This window comes from Lagopus leucura, unplaced genomic scaffold (genome assembly GCF_019238085.1).
Source record: "Lagopus leucura isolate 7727_CA_CO unplaced genomic scaffold, USGS_WTPT01 Super-Scaffold_100001, whole genome shotgun sequence".
In the NCBI taxonomy this organism is placed as follows: domain Eukaryota; kingdom Metazoa; phylum Chordata; class Aves; order Galliformes; family Phasianidae; genus Lagopus; species Lagopus leucura.
The window spans coordinates 3,343,213-3,366,439 of record NW_024962262.1 but is presented as its reverse complement, the minus strand read 5'-3'; the positions used below and the strand labels follow the sequence as shown (position 1 = coordinate 3,366,439).

General features: G+C 36.7%; 1 protein-coding gene across 4 annotated transcripts in view; it reads left to right on the top strand.

Moving 5' to 3' along the window:
- Positions 1 to 22,183, top strand: part of SACS (sacsin molecular chaperone) — a 54,534-nt gene extending 32,351 nt beyond the window's left edge. For 3 of the 4 annotated variants that reach the window (XM_042866463.1, XM_042866464.1, XM_042866465.1), the window contains 6 exons: positions 907 to 1,018; positions 1,595 to 1,741; positions 2,873 to 4,355; positions 5,787 to 5,878; positions 7,946 to 7,972; positions 8,983 to 22,183. In XM_042866463.1, coding sequence (XP_042722397.1) covers positions 907 to 1,018; positions 1,595 to 1,741; positions 2,873 to 4,355; positions 5,787 to 5,878; positions 7,946 to 7,972; positions 8,983 to 20,543 — 13,422 coding nt within the window. In that variant the 3' untranslated portion in view covers positions 20,544 to 22,183. The remainder of the gene's footprint in view (positions 1 to 906; positions 1,019 to 1,594; positions 1,742 to 2,872; positions 4,356 to 5,786; positions 5,879 to 7,945; positions 7,973 to 8,982) is intronic. The other variant, XM_042866467.1, reaches the window with a different exon arrangement.
- The last annotated feature ends 1,044 nt before the right edge of the window (positions 22,184 to 23,227 follow it).

Here is a 23,227-nt window from a genome sequence, read left to right as displayed (position 1 = left end):
ACAGCTTTTCAATTCAAATGAGGGATCTTCTTGTGCAAAACTTAATTACGTATTCTCCCACACACATAGGCACATATCTGGTACATTTTTGGAGTCCTGACATGCACTGGTGATCCAGTATAAATAGAGTATTTTGTGAAGTTCTCATTCTGCATCTGTTCATAATTATTCTGATGAGTCTATGGTAAATGTTACTAGATGGACATATTTTATCAATATAGTTTATAATTAGCATAGTAAACAACTTTACTGACATTTCAGTTATGAGATTTTTCCATGGCTCTCACTGCTACTAATGCTATTTAACAAATATTCAGTCTTAATATAAGTCTCTCTCTACTCAATGGGCTTTGACTGGTGACCTCTCTTGATTTCATTGTTTATAGAGATACAGTTCAGAAATGTCTTGCACCTCATTGCTGTGAAATGTTGATTTAAATTGAATTTAGCTAATGCAAAGAAGTGTGCTGTATATTACCCCTTCACAACTATTGGTATCTGTCTGACAGCTGTATGGTCTTAACAATAAACTTTGACTATTCTTTTTCAATCTTCTGCTATCTTGCATTATTTTGAGATTTGTTTATAACTCTGATTTGGGAAAATAGTTCTACAGTTCTTATAGTAACAGTTTAGTAGTTTACTTCTGAACTGCATACATACTGGTTCTGTGTGATATTTGAGCTCCAAATTCAAATCGTGGTTATAGTATTTGTCTGAATGTTCCTTTTATAGTATCTGTTTTCATTCAGGTAAGCTGGATAAAATACTTTTGATTGAAAGGTATGACAGCAGTTATACTTGAGAATATTATAGTTATTTTCTACTGCTTCAGTTGGAAGCAATATGCATAAAATTACTGCGTCACACCTTATTTTTGTTTCTTCTTTTTATTCTTGTTGTCAGGAACTGATTCAGAATGCAGAAGATGCTGGTGCCACAGAGGTTAGGTTTTTATATGATGAGACTCAATATGGAACAGAAACTCTGTGGTCCAAGGACATGGCACAATATCAGGGTGAATACACTTTGTACTGATTTTGTCCATTCTTTGGTACATATGTGGTTCTATGATTTTCTTTTTTCTTTCTGTATGGAGTTGACTATATTGGGATGACTCAACTGCTGCTTCAACCTTGCTAAATGCTTTATCTAAGTTATAATGTAGATAATTCTTTTCCAAAGCAAATTTTTAGTATTGAAGGCCATACTGTCCTTTTGCAAGCTGTCAGTTGCAGTTTTCCAAGTGCTTCCAGATATTCTGTTTAAGAAAGTCTTCATGTTCTTCTTTATTCTAAGTCACTTTTCCTAGAGATATATGTCTATCTCTAGGTTTATTTCTCTGGGAAATAGTACCATATGCAGTGGTAACTCTTAACTCTTGCTTTCTGTTTTTTGCTACTCCTCTATTTGTACCTCCATTTCATCACCAAGGATAATCTGAAGTCAGCTTGAGTCATTGCTTCCCCATTAAATTTGCAGGCACATACTTCAAAGAAGTGTTTTCTCAGTTTTGTAAACTTGTTCTCCAGAAATTTTCAGCAGTGAATAGTTTTCTTCAGTCATCTTTTTAATGCTTGCCTATTTATTTTAGGGCCAGCATTTTATGCATACAATGATGCAGTTTTCACGGCTGAGGACTGGCATGGTATACAGGAAATTGCTAGAAGCAGGAAGAAAGATGATCCCCTGAAAGTCGGAAGATTTGGGATTGGCTTTAATTCAGTTTATCATATAACAGGTACATTCGGTAGATATTTTAAAGTACTACCATTTAAATTTTTTAAATTATGTATTCATCAAGGATATAATACTATCTGTATGGTATCTCTTAAGTAAGGTCCTTATCTAAGTTTCCCTAAAGAGTACTGATGGTTTTTCTAAAACCATAGAAAGGCGTCTTTTTTGTTTTGAAGACTTGAAGGTTTGCTTCTTCAACTAACGTTATTGTGCACTTATTCCCTTATATTGAAATGAACGTTCCTCTACGTGATTATTTCAGCTATGTGCTGCAGCTCACATTATAGAAGGCTGTAATATAGGGTGGATATACAAGTGGAAGCATCTAGTCTAAATTGGTCACTAGACCAAAACTTTTATGCAAGTTCTTTACGTAGCAAGCAGTGATGTTTATTTCATTTTAAAAAGTAGTGAAGAGTTTTATATGTGTTTACAGTTGAGAAAGATTTTCCAAAAAAATCTGTGCCACACCAAACCCAGACAAAAATAAAAATAAAAATAATGAAGTATGGAAATCCATTATTCTTCTGGAATGTTTTATTAATGTGTAGTGAAAAAGTAGATGAAGTAAATAGTGCCTTCAGCCTTCGTAGTAGTTACAGTAATACAGGATAAAGACAAAATTTTGCTCAAAAACATATTTAACTTGTGCCTCTTATGAAGGGAATTAATAAGGCACAGGATTTTTTCTCATCATATTTTACTTAGTACAGCATGCATAAAGTCTTAGTTAAAGTTAATACATTCAGTGATTTGGTAACTGGGATGTTATCATTTTAAATGTGCTGGCCCTTAAGATCTGCCAAGTATGAATAGAATAGGATCTATTTTTGGCAAAGTACATTTTCTTAAAGTATTTTAAAGGTCAAAGGATACAGCTGGGGAAAAACTCCATTTTATCTTGCACTCTATTTGCTAAAATTCAGATAGTTTTATGACTATATACTGCAGAACAGGGATGTGGTTGTTTCTTCCTGTCAATAAATACTGAATTATGTTATCAGAATTTTGCTAGGTTCATTGTTGTTTTAGAATGCTTGTGTTTCTTGCCCTTACTAAGTTACTTCTATAAAACTGTATTTGAAAATGCTATGTTAGGGTTATTAATATATTTTGGTTTTCATTTATGCAGATGTCCCTAGCATTTTCAGTGGTGACCAAATTGGAATGCTGGATCCCCATCAAACCCTCTTTGGACCTCATGAATCAGGCCAGTGTTGGAATCTAAAAGAAGACAGCAAGGAAATCAATGAACTTACAGACCAATTTGCACCATTTATTGGTGTGTTTGGCAGCACTAAGGAAACTTTTAAGAATGGAAACTTTCCTGGTACATTTTTTCGCTTCCCACTTCGATTACAGCCGTCCCAACTGAGCAGCAATGTTTATGACAAACAGAAGGTTTTGGAACTGTTTGAATCCTTCAGGGCAGATGCTGACACAGTGTTGCTCTTCTTAAAGAGTGTTCAGGATGTTTCATTGCATATTAGAGAGGCTGATGGAACAGAGAAGCTGATCTTTAGAGTGACTGCTAGCGAGAACAAAGCCTTGAAACATGAAAGACCCAACTCTATCAAAATCTTAGGAACAGCAATAAATCAGTATTGTAAGGGAGTTCCAAGCAATAGCATTACGTGTGTGACATACCATGTAAATATTGCTCTAGAAGATGAGAGTGTTAAGGATGCACAGAAAACGTCTTGGTTGGTATGTAACTGTGTAGGTGGCCGAGGAATGTGTACTGACCTGGATTGCTTAGCAGATGACTTGAAATTTGTTCCTACTATTGGAATAGCCATGCCTTTATCGTGTAATGAGAAGGATAAAGGAGCTGTAGCAGACTTCTCAGGAAGAGCGTTTTGTTTCTTGCCTTTGCCTCCAGGTGAAGAAAGCAAAACTGGTCTGCCAGTCCATGTTAGTGGTTTCTTTGGTCTCACAGACAATAGAAGGAGTATCAAATGGCGAGAGCTGGATCAATGGAGAGATCCAGCAGCTTTGTGGAATGATCTTCTTGTGGTGAATATTGTGCCAAAGGCATATAGCAACCTTATTTTGGAAGCTATCAAACGAATGGAGACTGAGGAGAATTCGGATTTTCCATTGTCAGCTGAAAGAATTTATGGTTTATGGCCTGATGAGAACAAAATCAGGGTTCCCTGGAAGCCAATTGTAGTACCTCTCTTTAAAGAGCTGCTTCAGCATACAGTTATTTACTCAGTGAGTAATCAGTGGATGAAAGTGGAACAGGTGTACTTTTCTGAAATGGATGAGAGTTTGGAGTACACACAATCTGTTCTCAACTACCTCCAGAATTCAGGGAAGCAGATTGCCAAGGTACCAGCAAATATTGCTAGTGCAGTGCATTTTACTACTTGTATTGTTAAAGCTGTGAAAAAAGTGACTCCTGCAGTTGTACGGCAAGTACTAAGGAAATCTGGGCACAGTGGACCTGCTGAAGAAAAGCTTCATCTCCTTCAGTTTGTGCTTTCTGATGGAGTGTACAGTGAACTCATTGGATTGGAGCTTTTGCCACTACAGAATGGAAATTTTATTTCTTTTTCCTCATCTGTGTCAGAACAGGATATTGTTTACATAACCTCAGAAGATTTTCCCAGGTATACTTAATATTTTAAAAATTGCTTTTTAGTTTAAATGCTAAATTACTTCAGACTGTTACATACTTATTAGCATATAAGATGATATGTAGCAGCCTATACTGTAATGAAATATTGCATAAACATATCTTGATGTCTGGATTAGTATAAATGTTTGTATGCATGTGTCTCATCTGAAAAGTTTGAAAGCTACTTGCTTTTATAACTTTGTAAAGAATAATGTGATCTAGGCTTTAACAGAGTGCCACAGGATACATGTCAAATTAGGAAGTACATTACATTTAAAGGCTATATTGAAGTATGAGATAACTTAGGCTTTTTTTTTTTTTTTTTTTTTTTTTTTTAACCTTTATCTGCTCCTCCTTGTCTCCCATTTGTGTGTATGGAACCACCCCTCCTTTTCCTTTTATTGATTTTCAGATCCTTGTGGGTAAGCTGAGGAGTTGTGGGGTAGATGAATGGACAGAGAGGAGGACTGAGAACTGGATGACTGGCAGAGCTCAGAGGGCTAGTTGGAGGCTTGTGTCTAGTGGTGTTCCCCAGGGATTAGTGCTGGGTCTGGTCTTGTTCAATATATTCATCAGTGATCTGGATAAAGGGTTAGAAAGCACCCTCAGGAAGTTTGCTGATGTCCCGAAGATGGGAGGAGTAGCTGACAGACCAGAAGGCTGTGCTGCTTTTCAGGACAACCTGGACAGGCTGGAGAGTTGGGTGGAGAGTGAACTTATAAGTTTCAACAGAGGCAAGTGCAGAGTTGTACATGTGGGGTGGAATAACTGCATGCATCACTACAGATTAAGGGCTGGTATACTAGAACAGAGCTCTGTGGAGAAGGTCCTGAGTGTCCAGGTGAACAACAGGCTGACCATGAGCCAACAACATGCCCTGGTGTCCAATGGTGCATTAAAAGAGCATGACCAGCTGGTTGAGGGAGGTGATCTTCCCCCTCTGTTCTGCCCTGGTGAGGCCACATCTGGACTACTTGTGGTTACAATAGTCTTAACCAACGTCTGCACACAGACCAGTGTCTGAATACATGGATTTTTGTGAAGTCCTGGAATTACATGATGTGTTTTTTCTTCTTTCTGATAATCCTTAAGGGAAATAAAACATGATGTTTTATTGTTTTTTCTTTCTTTATAATACAAATAGGTGAAAATAATATTATTTTTTTCTATCAAGAGAAGCTTTGCTTATACTTGCTTTGAAAAGAAGAGTAGTTGGAAAATTTAGTTTCTTACTGCTCTCTTTCCTAAGTTCTTATTTCCTTTTTTATAGGAAAATATTCACTGACAGCCCAATATACAAGTGACTATTTTGCATTCAACAATTACCATGATGATTACCATTCTTGTAATTTCTGTATTGAAGCATATGTGAATTAGATGCTTTGCTGAAAACGTTTATTTATTTTTTTAAATGTTATGTTAGATCACTCTTTCCTGGCCTTGAAGGGAGGTTACTTTCTGATGACCTGAAGCCTGAGGTTCTAGCTGCTTTGAAAGAAGCTGCCAAAAGCAGAGGTAATGTCTTTTGTAAACTCATACAATGAAATAGATTGCTAGTTGTTGAACAGACTAGTTCTAAACTTGAGTTTTCTTTGTTGTCTTTGAAATTGAGTTCACACTGGTAAGTTAATCATCTCAAAAAACAAACAAACAAAAAAAAAAACAAATGAAAAGCTGTAGACTGAATGAAGTGGCATAAATAAAAATTATGAATGAATAAAAAGGGGAGATCTAAAGATAGATAAAAAGCCACAATTAAAGAATTAATAGGAGATATCTCTATGCAAGTTTTTTACATATAATATTCTTTCTCTTAACATTGTCTGAGTTCTATATTACATGTCTTAAGTTATCATTATATGCAATAGCCATGTCATTTTTTTGTTTTTTTTTTAATTATTATGGGTCATCTTTTATCTCACAACTACAAGTGATTACATCCATGCTTTCTAAAGATGCATCTATAAAAAGCCAAACAAATGAAACCATCTTAATCATCTGGCTGGATGCGTGCTGTAGACCATATCATTTCATTAAATATTTCCTGAGTCTTTATTTGTAACTTTTGGTTGTGTCAAAACAGACCTACTGAAATACTTCTGATCCTTATGCAAATAGTTTGTTTACCAGAAAACTTGCTGCTTTTGTAGATATGATGCTTCTATGTTTGCTTTCACTGTTAATTTTTTGTCTTTTTTCTGGACAGTGTTAGTTGAATTTACTTTTCTGCACTTGCATCTCATCACAAGACAGTTCAAACCTGTGCTTGAATAAAGAACAACAAAAAACATAAAATCACCTGAAACAAGGTTTTGGTATACTGTAAGCTTAAATTCATTGTAAACAGAAACTGGAGATTAAAACGAAAGAAAAAAAAATCCAACCTGTGTATTCATAACCCAATCACTTTGAGAGTTCTTCTAGGGCATTTCTTCACTTTCTGGGTTGGTCTGTGAATCTGGTTCCTAGAAAGATTTGGGTTGCATTTGAGGCCTGACTTCCTACTATCTTCATTTAACTGTTTCTTTGACATGCATTCTTCCAGGGACTTGTTCTTGGTTGGTGATATGCTTTTTATTGATTAGAAGGACTTACTTGTCATATTTATGTAGAAATGTAATTTTCTAAATCTAGAAATGTCTGAGGGCTTTCAGGTGACCTTTTGCAAGTTTTTGTGGCCTACTTTTTATTTCCACCTCCTCCTCAATTATGTGTATTCTAGGATTTTCCATAGTTGTAAGAATCACAGAATTTTAGGAGTTGGAAGGGACCTCTAGAGATCATTGAGTCCAACCCCCTGCCAAAGCAGACTCCCTAGACCAGGTTGCACAGGTAGACATCCAGGCAGGTCTTGAACATCTCCAGAGAATGAGACTCCACAACCTGTTTCTCTGGGCAGCCTGTTCCAGTGCTCCGGCACTTTTACTGTGAAGAAGTTTATACGCGTGTTTGTGCAGAACTTCCTGTGCTTCAGATTGTGGCCATTTCCTCTTTTCTTATTGCCACGCACCACTGAAATGAGTCTGGCCTTGTCTGTTTGCCTCCCGCTCCTTTGATTTTTATAGACCTTAATCAGATCCCCTCTCAGTCTTTTTCTCTCAAGACTGAACAGACCCAGGTTGCTCAGGCTATCCTCATAAAAGAGATGCTCCAGGCCCTTTGTAATCTTAGTGACCTTCCACTGGACTCTTTCCAGGAGATCCCTGTCTTTTTTGTACTGGGCTGCCCAGAACTGGACACAGTACTCCAGGTGAGGCCTCACCAGGGCAGAGTAGAGTAAGGCGTACCTACAGTACAGGTTTTAAGATCTTACCTCTCAGGAATTTTACTTGTATAACTAGAAACTATATCAGAGAGATTCCCAATACAGTTGCAGAATATACATGTTTTTGCACAATTTCTTTGGGATTATAGGTTATAGGTGGTTTTTTTTTGTGTTGCACAAAAATAACCAGATCTAATTTTTTTCTCTCCCAAGATGCGTACTGTATTTTTGTAGTTAACAGTTGTTTAAATATTTTGTTCTGTATATTAATATGTAATTGACTGGATGTTTTCTAAATAAATTTGATTATATTTTAGCCCAACAGCTTCTCTGGGGATTTTCAGGTATGGTTATTAACTAAAGGTGTACTGGTTTGTATTGAAGCTTGATCTTTGTGTGAATTTGATGATTAGCTATTCTCATTTCTTCCAGCTTTTTTCTAAACAAAATCTGCAAAACAATCTGCCAAAAGATAGCTATGAAAGATAATTATGAAAAGAGTTGTAAATACGATTTGTTCTCCTTGCACATGAGGCAGAATACATCTCTTTTTGGAGTGCTGAGGTGAAAGGAAACTTTTTTTATTTTGAAGGATCTTACTACTCATCTCTTTGTAAACAACTGTGCTATTTAGAAGAGAGAAAGATCTGAAACTCAGATGTATTGATTCCATTTTTGTCATTTATTTTGGTATCATCGGAAAGGATTGATATTTTTGTATTCTATATTCTGTTCTTAGCCACAGACATTCTTTAGTTTTTTAAGTATAAATTGTCTTAGTGATCATTAAGATGTGTTAACATTCATTTCATTTATTTAAAGTATAGACAGTAAGAATAGAGGCATATACATCTAAACTTAGTTTCAGCACTCCTTGTACAACTGAGTTTTACTTGTCAGTTTTTAGCATAAGAGCATCTGGTTTGCAATACTTAATAAATAATCCTTAAAAACTATTGGACTCTTTGCAAGTATAGGAGGAAAAATAGTGGATTAGGTTCTTACCACTAGGCAAGTAAGTAGTGTAAAGAATCAACTACACAGGAAAATACGTGGAAAATACAAAGTTTCTACCTTGACAGTAAATTCATAGTTGCTTTGTATGCCTGAAGGCTTTTGTGTCAAACTAATAAGTGCAATAACTTATTAATAATTTTGAATTTGTTTTCATTTTTATACTAACATGGAATGTATTTGCTTTTAATTAACTCCTAAAAATGAGAGTAGCTGGTCTCTGCAGTTCTATTTAGCAGTTTTCCCCCAGAGAGAAGGTTTTTTTTCTAACTTACAAAAGCACTTTGTTATGTAACTCTGCTCTGATTCTCATGGTGTTTCCCTTTTGCTGTAATTTCAGGAAGGCCATGTACTCAGCTGCAGCTTCTGAACCCGGAAAGATTTACTCGGCTGATTAAAGAAGTTATGAATAGTGTGTGGCCTGGCAGAGACATGGTGGTGCAGTGGTATCCAGGTTTGGAAGACAAAAATCACCCATCAATTTCTTGGCTTAAGATGGTCTGGAAGCACCTATATATGCATTTTTCTGATGACTTGAGTGCTTTTGATGACATGCCGCTTATCCCTAAGACTCTGCTGGAAGAAAACCAATCATCGTTAGAGCTGGTTAGATTTAGGAATCCGTCACCTATCATTCTGGAAGATGAATCTGAGACTCAGCTCCCAGATTACATAGCTGATATTATTGAGAAAGTTGGTGGAGTTGTGCTTAAGAAGCTGGACGTTTCAATCCAACATCCACTTATAAAAAAATATGTGCATCCACCATTACCAAGTGCTGTTTTACAAATAATGGAAAAAGTGTCTCTGCAGAAACTATGCAATCAAGTTTTGTCATTACCGTCAACACATAAGGATGCTCTTAGGGCATTCCTAGCTAGTTTGAATGATGTAAGTGAAAAAGAAAGAAGAATTATTCAGGAATTGCTGATATTTAAAAAAATGGAGAAATCACCTGATGATGGTGTTCCTGTTTATGCTGGGCTAAATGGTAGTAAGGTATTACATCACACAGCCAAAATTCCGCCTGGTCTAAGATTTTCTGTTCCAATAATTGGCAGCAGCGATGAAGCTACTATTCGCTTGGCTAACCTGCTAAAAATAGAACAGCTAAAGAGCACAGATTGCTTGAAGTTTATCATACAAGACATAAGAAGTAATTTCTATTCATACGATGAAACAGCACAGATAATGCAGTGGGTTCTTGAAAATCTGACTTTTCTGAAAAACGAGAATATAGATGTGATAGATTGGCTGGCAGCGTTGAAGTTTATTAGAATTACAGAGGAAAAGATAATGACAGCAAATGAGCTCTTTGATCCTGAGGTGGAACTGCTGCAAAACTTATTCTATTCTGAGGAGGAAATTTCCTTTCCTCCTGCTATTTTCACATCCTCAGATATTCTTCATTCTCTGAGACAAATAGGCTTAAAAAGTGAAGCCAATCTTGTGGAAAGTGATATTATGAGAGTAGCAAACAAAATTGAAAGTTTGCATGCTGACTCTAACACCGATCGTGATTTATTGATAAAGAAAGCTAGAACTCTCTTGATGATTTTGAACAAAAACCATATGCTGCTTCAGTCATCTGAAACAAAAACTGCCCTGAAAAAAATAAAATGGATTCCGGCATGTAAGGAAAGACCTCCAAATTATCCAGGATCCTTAGTTTGGAAAGGAGATCATTGCAATCTGTGTTTACCACCAGAAATGTGTGATATATCTCATGCAATTTTAGTTGGATCCTCAGTTCCTCTTGTGGAAAATGTGCAGTTTGATATAGAAAAAGCACTTGGCATCTCCACAAAACCCAGCATAAAAGCAGTTTTAAAACATTTCAAAGTGGTGGTTGATTGGCACAGTTCTAAAACTTTCAGTGATGAGGACTATTATCAGTTTCAGCATATCTTGCTTGAAATCTATGGGTTTATGCATGATCATTTAGAAGAAGGCAAAGAAGCTTTTAAAGCCTTGAAATTTCCCTGGGTTTGGACAGGTAAAACATTTTGTTCCCTCACACAAGCAGTAATAAAAACAGTACCTGACCTTGACCTCCAGCCTTATCTGCATTATGTGCCAAAAACTATGGCGAAGTTTCACCAGTTGTTTAAATGTTGTGGTTCAATTGAACAGTTAACACCAGACCATGTTTCTATGGTCATTCAGAAAATATATCTAAAAAGTGAGCAGTGTCTCTCAGAACAAGAGAGTAAACAGAATCTTCACATTATGTTGAGCATTATAAGATGGCTGTACAGTAATCAGATTCCTGCAAGTCTTCATACACCCATGCCACTGTACAGTGGCAAGCTTCCTTATAAACTTGTGATGAGGCCAATTCACGAGTGTTGTTACTGTGATATCAAAGTTGATGACTTAAATGATTTGCTTGAAGATTCTGTCGAACCAATAGTTTTGGTGCATGAAGATATACCAATGAAAACTGCTGAGTGGCTAAATGTTCCATGTCTTAGCACAAGATTGATTAATCCAGAAAATATGGGGTTTGAGCAGTCTGGGCAAAGAGAGCCTCTGACTGTAAGAATTAAAAACATTCTGGAAGAGTACCCTTCAATTTCAGACATCTTTAAAGAACTTCTTCAAAATGCTGATGATGCTAATGCCACAGAATGTAATTTCCTGATTGACATGAGGAGAAATATGGATATAAGAGAAAATCTTCTGGATCCAGGAATGGCAGCATGTCACGGTCCAGCTTTGTGGTCATTCAATAACTCTGAATTTTCTGACTCTGATTTTCTAAATATAACTCGATTAGGAGAGTCTTTAAAAAGGAGTGAAGTTGACAAAGTTGGAAAGTTTGGACTGGGTTTCAATTCTGTTTATCATATCACTGATGTTCCAATTATTTTGAGCCGGGAATTCATGATCATGTTTGATCCAAATGTTAATCATATCAGTAAGCATATTAGAGATAAATCTAATCCTGGAATCAAAATTAACTGGAGTAAACAACAGAAGAGGCTGCGAAAATTTCCCAATCAGTTTAAGCCATTTATAGGAGTTTTTGGTTGCCAGCTGCCACTGACTGTAGAATCACCTTACAGCTACAAAGGAACACTTTTCAGACTCTCCTTCAGAACTCAGCAGGAAGCTAAAGTGAGTGAAGTCAGCAACACGTGTTATAATACAGCAGACATTTATTCTCTTGTGGACGAATTTAGCATTTGTGGTCATAGGCTGATAATATTTGCTCAGAGTGTAAATTCAATGGTTTTGAAGTACTTGAAAATTGAGGAAGAAGATCCTGGCGTGGCACAAGATGTTGTCACCATTAAAAAAAGAGTTTGTTCTTCCAAAGCATTGACTGAACCAAATGTAAGTGTTTTAAAAGAAGCAGCTAAACTAATGAAGGTCTGCAGCAGCAGTAATAAAAAGCTTCCCACTGAAACACCAAAGTCCTCCTGTATCTTACAGATAGTAGTAGAAGAATTTCACCATGTATTTAGGCGGATTGCTGATTTACAGTCTCCCCTTTTCAGAGGCGCAGAAGATGATCCAGCTGCTTTCTTTGAAATGGCTAAATCAGGACAGATAAAAAGGTCAGCTGATGAACTGCCACAGAAGACAGTAGATTCAACAACATGGCTTATATGTTCTTGCATGGACACTGGTGATGCTTTAAAATTTTCATTACATGAAAGTGGACGAAGACTAGGTCTTGTTCCCTGTGGTGGAGTAGCGGTGTTGCTGAATGAAACCCAGGATCAAAAGTGGATTGTGAAACCTAATTGCAACAACATAGGTGAAGTATTCTGCTACTTACCTCTACGAATAAAAACAGGCTTACCTCTTCATATAAATGGCTGCTTTGCAGTTACTTCAAACCGCAAAGAGATCTGGAAAACAGACACAAAAGGGAGATGGAACACAGTATTCATGAGGCATGTTATTGTAAAAGCCTACATAGAAGCACTTTGTGTTCTCCGTGATATGGCAATCAGTGGTGAGCTCGTTGACTACAGTTACTGTGCTGTATGGCCAGATCCTGATTCAGTTCACGATGACTTTTCTATTATCTGTCAAGGGTTCTATGAAGACATAGCTCATATGAAAAGCAAAGAAGGGATAAAAGTGTTTTCTGATGGTATCTCTTGGGTTTCCATGAAGAACGTAAGGTTTCTAGATGACTCAATTCTGAAGCGGCCAGATGTTGGACCATCAGCCTTTAAGATCTTTTTGAAGTACCTTAAAAAAACTGGTTCCAAAAATCTGTGTGCTGTGGATCTCCCTTCCTGGGTTAAGACAGGATTTGAAGAAGCAGGATGCAAATATGTATTATTGGAGAACACTTTCTCTGAAAAACAGTTTTTTTCTGAGGTGTTTTTCCCTAATGTTCAAGAGATTGCTGCAGAGCTGCGAGATCCTTTGATGCGTTATGTTCTTAATGAAAAACTTGAGGAGTTTTCAGGAATTCTTCGTGTTACTCCATGTATTCCTTGTTCTTTGGATGGGCACCCATTAGTTACACCGTCAAGACTGATCCATCCAGAAGGAAGAGTTGCAAAGTTATATGATGCTGAAGACGGAAGATTTCCTTATGGCACCACTCAGGATTACCTTAATCCAGTTATTTTGATTAAACTTGTTCAGTTAGGAATGGCTAAAGATGATATTTTATGGGAAGACCTGATAGAACGTGCAGAGTCAGTAGCTGAAATTAACAAGGTAGACCATGCAGCAGCTTGTCTCAGAAGCAGTATTATATTAAGTCTTATTGATGAGAAACTGAAATGTAGGGACCCTAGAGCTAAAGAATTTGCTGAAAAATGTCAAACCATCCCTTTTCTTCCTTTCCTTAGCAAGCCAGCAGGCTTCTCACTGCACTGGAAAGGCAATGATTTTCTGCCCGATGCAATGTTTTCAGCAACTGATCTTTTCACTGCTGATCATCAAGATATAGTTTGCCTGATACAACCAATTCTTAATGAAAATTCCCATTCCTTTAAAGGTTGTGGTGCTTTGTCATTAGCTGTAAAAGAATTTTTGGGTTTGCTAAAGAAACCAGCTGTTAATTTGGTCATTAATCAGTTAGAAGAAGTTGCAAAGTCTTTTGATGGCATTACATTATATCAGGAAAATATCACCAATGCTTGCTACAAACACCTACATGAAGCAATGTTGCAAAATGAATCAACAAAAGTTATGATAATTGAACAACTGACAAATTGTAGTTTTATTCTTGTTGAGAATGTATACGTTGATCCAACAAAAGTGTCTTTTCACTTGAATTTTGAAGCGGCACCGTATCTCTATCAGTTGCCTAATAAATACAAAAATAGTTTTCGTGAGCTATTTGAAGGCATGGGTGTCAGGCAGTCTTTCACAGTTGAAGACTTTGCTCTTGTTCTGGAATTAATAAATCAGGAAAGAGGGACCAAACAACTAACAGAAGAGAATTTTCAGCTTTGCAGGAGAATAATTAGTGAAGGAATATGGAGCCTCATTAGAGAGAAAAAGCAGGAATTTTGTGTGAAAAAGTATGGAGAGATTTTGTTGCCCGATACTCGTCTTGCACTTCTGCCTGCAAAATCTTTGTGTTACAATGACTGTCCATGGATTAAAGTTAAAGACACAACAGTTAAGTATTGTCATGCTGATATTCCTAGGGAAGTTGCAGTAAAGCTAGGAGCAATACCCAAACGCCATAAAGCTTTAGAAAGATATGCGTCCAACATCTGTTTTACTACCCTAGGAACAGAATTTGGCCAGAAAGAAAAATTGACAAGTAGAATTAAAAGTATTCTTAATGCCTACCCTTCAGAAAAAGAAATGCTGAAAGAACTCCTTCAGAATGCAGATGACGCAAAAGCTACAGAGATCTGTTTTGTGTTTGATCCTAGACAGCATCCAGCTGATAGAATATTTGATGAGAAATGGGCACCACTTCAAGGGCCAGCCCTGTGTGTTTACAACAACCAGCCGTTTACAGAAGATGATATTAGAGGAATTCAGAACCTTGGAAAAGGTACTAAAGTAGGAAACCCCTGTAAAACCGGGCAATACGGTATAGGCTTCAATTCTGTTTATCACATTACTGATTGCCCTTCTTTCATATCTGGCAATGATATTCTTTGTATTTTTGATCCTCATGCTAGATACGCACCAGGTGCAACATCAACAAGTCCTGGCCGCATGTTTAGAGATTTAGATGCAGATTTCAGAACTCAGTTCTCAGATGTCCTGGACCTCTACTTAGGAGATCACTTTAAACTGGATAATTGCACAATGTTTCGGTTTCCTCTTCGAAATGGAGAAATGGCAAAAGTATCAGAAATTTCCACAGTTCCATGCTCAGATAGAATGGTCCAAAATCTTCTAGATAAACTGCGTACAGATGGAGCAGAACTCTTAATGTTTTTGAACCATATGGAAAAAATTTCTATTTGTGAGATAGAGAAAGCAACAGGAGCATTGAATGTGTTGTATTCTGTACAAGGAAAAATCACTGATGGAGACAGGCTGAAAAGAAAGCAATTCCATGCATCTGTAATTGAGAGCGTGACTAAAAAAAAGCAGTTAAGTGAAATACCTGTGCAACAGATTACTTACACAATGGATACTGAGGACTCTGAAGGAAATCTTACAACTTGGTTGATTTGTAACAGGTCAGGCTTTTCTGCTATGGAAAAGGTATCCAAAAGCGTTGTTTCAGCCCACAAGAATGAGGACATCACTCTTTTTCCACGTGGTGGGGTAGCAGCTTGCATTACTCATAATTACAAAAAACCCCACAGAGCATTCTGTTTCCTACCTTTATCTTTAGAAACTGGGCTACCTTTTCATGTGAATGGACACTTTGCTCTGGATTCTGCGAGAAGGAATCTGTGGCGTGATGATAATGGAGTCGGAGTAAGAAGTGACTGGAATAACAGTCTGATGACAGCGCTGATAGCACCAGCTTATGTTGAACTGCTGATTCAACTGAAGAAACGTTATTTTCCAGGCACTGATCCTACAGTGTCTGTGCTGCAAAACACGCCAGTTCATGCTGTGAAAGACACTTTAAAAAAGTTCTTATCTTTTTTTCCAGTTAATAGACTTGATGTTCAGCCAGATTGGTATTGTTTAGTGAAAGCAGTTTACAGTTGCATTTATGAGGATTTGAAGCGTCTTTTACCTGTTATGCGAGCTCCAAATGTTGATGGTTCTGATCTGCATTCTGCTGTTATCATCACATGGGTTAACATGTCTACTGTGAATAAAGGCCGGCCATTCTTTGACAATCTGCTACAAGATGAATTGCAGCATCTCAAAAACACAGAATACAACATCACAACACGGAAGTCAGTAGCTGAAAATGTTTATAGATTAAAACATTTACTCTTAGAAATAGGTTTTAATTTGGTGTACAACTGTGATGAAACTGCAAATCTTTACCACTGTTTGGTAGATGCAGATATTCCTGTCACCTATGTCACACCTGCTGATGTCCGATTATTTTTGATGACGTTTTCATTTCCAGACTCGAATTGCCACATTGGAAAGTTACCCTGTCGTCTTCAGCAGACAAACTTGAAACTCTTCCATAGCCTCAAACTTCTGGTGGACTATTGTTTTAAGGATGCAGAAGAAAATGAAATCCAAATTGAGGGCTTGCCACTTCTTATTACCCTTGACAATGTTTTGCAAATTTTTGATTCAAAACGGCCAAAGTTCTTAACAACTTACCATGAACTTATTCCATCTCGCAAGGACCTCTTTATGAACACTTTATATTTGAGGTACAACAATATTTTACTTAGCAGTGATGTAGCAAAAGTCTTCGATATCGCAAGTTTTGCTGAGTTGTTATCTTCTGTGCTGCCCAGAGAATATAAAACTAAAAGTTGTATGAAATGGAAAGAAAACTTTGCAAGTGAGTCTTGGCTTAAAAATGCCTGGCATTTTATTAGTGAATCTATAGCTGTTAAGGAAGAACAAGAGGATATCCAAGCAAAATTTGATGGTGTTGTTGAAACTTTGAAGGACTGGACTTTGCTTCCAGGTGTAAAGTTTACTGTCTCAGCTAATCATCTTGTTGTGCCTGAGTGTGATGTTCTGCTGCCTCTCAGCATTATGCATATTGCTGTTTTTCCAAATGCCCAGAGTGATAAAGTCTTTCATGCTTTGATGAAAACAGGTTGTATACAGCTGGCGTTGAACAAAATATGCTCCAAAGATAGTGCTTTAGTGCCTTTGCTGTCAGCTTCCACAGCAAATATAGATAATCCTTCAAGCATTCTGAAAGCCATACAGTATATGGTACAAACATCATCTTTTAGAACTGAAAAGTTAGCAGAAAGTGACTTTGAGGCTCTCTTAATGTACTTCAACTGCAATTTATGTCATTTGACATCTCAAGATGACATTAAAATTTTAAAGTCTCTCCCATGTTATAAATCCATTAGTGGTCGATACATAAGCATTTCAAAATATGGGACGTGTTATGTACTCACAAAAAGCATTCCATCAGTGGAAGTAGACAGATGGACACAGTCAACGTCATCAGCTTTTCTTGAAGAGAAAATACATTTAAAAGATTTGTATACTGTGCTTGGCTGTGTGTCTGTGGATGATCTTGAAGTGTACTTGAAACATCTTCTGCCAAAAATTGAAAGTTTGTCTTATGATGCAAAGTTAGAACATTTGATCTACTTAAAGAATAGGCTAACTAGCATTGAAGAAACATCAGAAATGAAAGAACAGCTCTTTGAAAAGCTTGAAAGCATATTGATCATTCATGATGCAAGCAATAGATTAAAACCTGCAAAATATTTTTATGACAGGACTGTGAAAGTCTTTGAAGTTATGCTTCCTGAAAAACTGTTTATACCTCAAGATTTTTTTAAGAAACTAGAACAAATTACGAAACCGAAAAGCCAAGCTGCATTCCTTCCATCATGGGTAACTTTTCTACGGCATATCGGACTAAAATACATTATTTCACAGCAACAGTTAATACAGTTTGCTAAGGAGATCAGCATGCGAGCTAATACAGAAAATTGGTCTAAAGAAACATTGCAGAATGCTGTTGATGTCCTCCTTCATCACATTTTTCAGGAAAGAACTGATCTTTTGTCAGGAAACTTTCTGAAGGAATTGTCGTTAATTCCTTTTCTTTGCCCTGAACGAGCTCCAGCAGAATTTGTTAGATTTCATCCACAGTACCAAGAAGTTAATGGAACACTCCCTCTTATACGATTCAATGGGGCACAAGTGAATCCTAAATTCAAGCAGACTGATGTATTACAGTTGCTGTGGACTTCATGTCCCATTCTTCCTGAGAAAGCGACACCTTTAAGCATCAAAGAGCAAGAAGGAAGTACTCTTGATGTGCAGGAACAACTTGAGCAAGTTTTAACTATGCTGAATGTTAATCTAGACCCTCCTCTGGACAAAGTTATCAATAACTGCAGGAACATATGCAATATAACAACTGTGGATGAAGAAATGGTGAAAACTCGGGCCAAGATCCTGAGAAGCATTTATGAGTTTCTTAGTACAGAGAAAAGGGAATTTCGCTTTCAGCTTCGAGGAGTTTCTTTTGTAATGGTGGAAGAAGGCTGGAAGCTCCTGAAGCCTGAAGAGGTGGTAATAAACCTTGAGTATGAATCTGATTTTAAGCCTTATCTTTACAAACTTCCTTTAGAACTCGGTACTTTCCATCAGTTATTTAAACATTTGGGTACTGAAGATGTTATTTCAACAAAACAGTATGTTGAAGTTCTAGGACGTATATTCAAGAACTCAGAAGGAAAGCAACTGGATCCTAATGAAATGCGCACAGTTAAAAGAGTAGTTTCTGGCTTGTTCAAAAGTCTTCAGAATGATTCTGTCAAGGTTAGGAATGACCTCGACAACATGCGGGATTTTGCCCTTTACCTTCCCAGTCAAGATGGTAGGTTAGTTAAGTCAAGTATCTTAGTTTTTGATGATGCACCCCATTACAAAAGTAGAATCCAGGGTAACATTGGTGTACAAATGCTTGTTGATCTTAGCCAGTGTTACTTAGGCAAAGACCATGGTTTTCATACGAAATTGATAATGCTATTCCCTCAGAAATTGAGGCCTCGCTTGCTTAGCAGTATTCTTGAAGAGCAGTTAGATGAAGAGTCTCCCAGAACTTGTCAGTTTGGAGCTTTATGTTCTTTGCAGGGAAGATTACAATTACTGTTGTCTTCAGAACAATTCATCACAGGGCTTATTAGGATTATGAAGCATGAAAACGACAATGCTTTTTTAGCGAATGAAGAGAAAGCAATAAGGCTTTGCAAAGCTTTACGAGAAGGTTTGAAAGTTTCCTGTTTTGAGAAGTTGCAAACAACATTACGAGTTAAAGGCTTTGCTCCTATTCCACACAGTAAAAGTGAAACGTTTGCTTTTCTAAAGAGATATGGAAACGCAGTAATATTGCTTTATATACAGCACTCTGACAGCAAAGACATAAATTTCCTGCTAGCATTAGCAATGTCCTTAAAATCTGCAACTGACAACCTTATTTCTGATACCTCATATTTAATTGCTATGCTGGGTTGTAATGATATTTACCGGATCAGTGAGAAGCTTGACAGTTTAGGGGTGAAGTATGACTCATCTGAGCCATCAAAACTTGAACTCCCAACACCTGGCACTCCTATACCAGCTGAAATTCATTACACACTTCTTATGGATCCGATGAATGTCTTTTACCCTGGTGAATACGTTGGTTACCTTGTTGATGCTGAAGGTGGTGATATCTATGGATCATATCAACCAACTTACACGTATGCAATAATTGTACAGGAAGTAGAACGAGAAGATGGTGAAAGTCCCAGTTTCCTAGGAAAGATTTACCAGATTGATATTGGATATAGTGAGTATAAAATAGTGAGCTCTCTTGACTTGTACAGATTCTCAAGACCTGAGGAAAGTTCTCAAGGTAGGGATAGCACACCCTCTACCCCAACTAGTCCTACAGAATTTCCAGCTCATGGACTGAGAACAATTCCACCTCTCTTCACTGGTAGAGACAGTCACAAAACAACAGCCTCAAAACATCACTCTCCAAAAAAGCTAAAGCCAAGCTCCTTGCCAGAAATATTAAGAGAAGTGACATCCGTGATTGAACAGGCTTGGAAGCTTCCAGAATCTGAAAGAAAGAAGATTATTAGAAGGCTTTATCTTAAATGGCATCCAGATAAAAATGCAGATAATCTTGATATAGCTAATGAAGTTTTCAAACATTTACAGAATGAGATTAACAGGCTAGAAAAGCAGGCCTTTATGGATCAAAACACGGACAGAGCCTCAAGAAGAACGTTTTCATCCTCAGCTTCTCGATTTCAGTCAGATAAATTTTCTTTCCAAAGGTTTTATACTTCATGGAATCAAGAAGCAACAAGCCACAAATCTGAAAGGCAGCAGTATAAAGAGAAGTGTCCATCTTCCACAGGGCCATCTTTCTCACAACGCTTTTTTGTCCCACCCACATTCAGGTCTGTTGGCAATCCTGTCGAGGCACGTCGATGGCTTAGACAGGCCCGAGCTAACTTTTCAGCTGCAAGAAATGATCTTCATAAAAATGCCAATGAATGGGTATGCTTTAAGTGTTACCTTTCTACTAAGCTAGCCTTGATTGCTGCTGACTATGCTGTGAAGGGAAAATCAGACAAAGATGTAAAACCAGCAGCCCTTGCACAGAAAATAGAAGAATATAGTCAACAACTTGAAGGGCTTGCCAACGATGTTCAAACTTTGGAAGCTTATGGAGTAGATAGCTTAAAAACTAGATATCCTGACTTGCTTCCTTTTCCACAGATTCCAAATGATAGGTTTACTTCAGAAGTTGCTATGAGAGTGATGGAATGTACTGCTTGTATCATAATAAAACTTGAAAACTTTATACAACAAAAAGTATAAGGGATTTGAAGACTATTGTCAGAGCTTAGGTATTTTATGTGATGAGACACAAATGTGATCGAGCTGATTACTAAACATCCAAGGGGTTAAATATTGCAAAGCAGTTTAGAAATATGGTGCACAGAAGTGGATGGTAGTGAAATGTTTAGAATTTAAATTTATTTAAACAAGATTTTTTTTTAAACTGAGCCTGCTGTACAAGCAAACTGTAAATCATATTTTTTAAAATTTCCAAGGAAACAGTGCAAAAATCAACTGTATGTACATTATTGTGATTAATCGGCATATTACTGAACTGCACTTTATATAACCAAAGCTTAGCTTTCTGTTAGATGGTTCTGTAATTGTAACTCCTTCTTAGATTTTATTTCATTTAATGCTATGTTTCCAAGAAGGTAATATCGTTGTTCAATGTACTAATCCCAAGACTGGACGTACTAGGGAATGTGAGGTGGGATGAAAACTAAAAAACTTTGGAGATAACGCTCCAAATCATTTCTGTTTTCTTTTGTGTTCTGTGGACATTCATTTCAGCTATAGTAATACTTTTATCAGCTGGATCTGATTATAGGTTTGCTGCAGCATCACCTTGTAAACATATAAAGGATTGTCTAGTACCGGTGAATTGGTGCGCTGTTATAATCCTGAATGATGATACTTGACTTAACGTGAAACTCCATGTCATGCATTGATTGCATTTACTTTATTGTAAAATAATTATTTAATTTACTTTTTTTTTTCTAGAATCTGTCATCTTTTGTTTAATGAAAAAAAATGCATGTGGCTGATACAACATGGTGGCCATTATTGTACACTGTTGTTTTATGATTTTTTTTTTTTTTTTTCAAAACCACACACCAAACTCAGTTTTCTGATGTTGAAATGCTTGGGTTTCATTCTTTCCTGTATATGCCTTTGTGTGTGTACATATATACATATATTTTTCCACAAACATTGATAATAGTATAATTCAGTGCCACATTTTTGGTGTACACTGAACACTGATTTTTGTTTGTTTGTTTTGGTTACGTATTTAAAGGTACTGAAATGTAATGCTTTCATTTTGTAGTTCACTACAGCTGTAAAGAAGCCTAGTGTTTAGTTCACACTCTTTCTTTTATGGTTTATACTACTTCTGGGAATACCATGCAGTACGTTCAACATTAGCTATTTGTAAAAAAAGAAAAAAAGAAAAAAGAAAGAAAAAAAAAGTTAATGTTAAAATGAAGGATAATGCTAAAAAGAAGGCTTTTTCTTTGCTGGATCGGCAATATTTAACATGTTCATCACTTTCCAGTGACCTGCTGTTAGTACTGTTCACTTGGCAGCACAGTGAAACTGTAATTTAACTTAGAGAATGCAAAGAAAAATAGACAAGCGAGCTTGCAGGGCTGAGACAGCTGTTTGTTGACAATGTTTTAAGTCAAAAGAAAAAGCCACAACAAAAGCTTCATTGCTTTTTTTTTTTTTTGCAAATTAAAAAGGGCTTATTCTCTGAAAAATTATGAAAAGCTTGCAATTAATGGTAGCGGGAAGAAATTGGATGTTTGGAAAACGATGCTGCTTCTGGTTGGAAAGCCCTGTCATTATTTTTGCTATTCAATATTAAGTGCCGTAATTTTAATAAAAATGCAAACATACTTCAGTCTGATGTGTCTTGGTTTTATAAAGTAAATTTGCCTATTGTTTCAAGCTTTGTATTATATAATACACCATCTCTTTTAAACTAATTCTAAACAACTGTACAAATACTAATATTAAAAAGGAAAGATGCATTTTTTCTTGCAATGGCTTTAATAATTTCTCAAGAAATTGTACATTTTGCCTTTTTTTCCCCCAATAAATAGCATGTAAGTGAACCACAGACTTTTGTGTGCCGTGAAATAAATCAATCTAGTTTATACCCTACATTTTTAAAAACATTCCTTTCTGGCTTTTTGTTACTTGGTATATTGAGTCGGATGAATTATTTTCAGGATAAATTTAATAATAACAAGAGGAAACAGTTCTCAGTATGTTTTCCAGTTTACATGGACATAAAACATAAGATGGCAGAATGGTTTGGAAAAAAAACAAACAGATGAGCTGCGTGAACACCTTTTCCATTTTTAGGTCAAGCTTTGAGAAAGGAAACCTTTAAGGTACAGGACTGTGTTTTGTAAGCTCTACCAATATTATGAGCCTTTAAAATGGCTATGCAGAACTGCTAAGCTACTGTGTTAGTTACAATGGGTGTGTTAAGGTGCTGAAGCTGTTACAAAGAAAATCATCTCAGATCTTAGGAATCTAACTGGTCTGAATTAAGTTTAAATGTTGAAAGAAGATGAGCAAGAAAAGCTGAATAGCGGAAAAATTATTTTATTGATGGTTTGATGCCATCTGTAAGTTTCAACAAAATTTTCATATGGATCCAGAAAGATGTGGAAGAGAGGATGACTGAATTGGAAGTTTCCAATTTCATTTGCTTTACTCATTGTGACAGCTAGTCTAAATAAAAGGGCCTTATGGAAACCCTAATGTGATAGAAGTGGGTCTCTTCAGGGCATTTTAAAAGGCAAAACAACAACAAAAAAAATTGTGCTTCCTTTTGGTTCTACTGGGGAACATTGAGAAATGTGCAATAACACACCTAAGGTTGGCTTGGATGCCTTGAGCAGTATTGTGTGGTGATTCTTAGTAAGGAT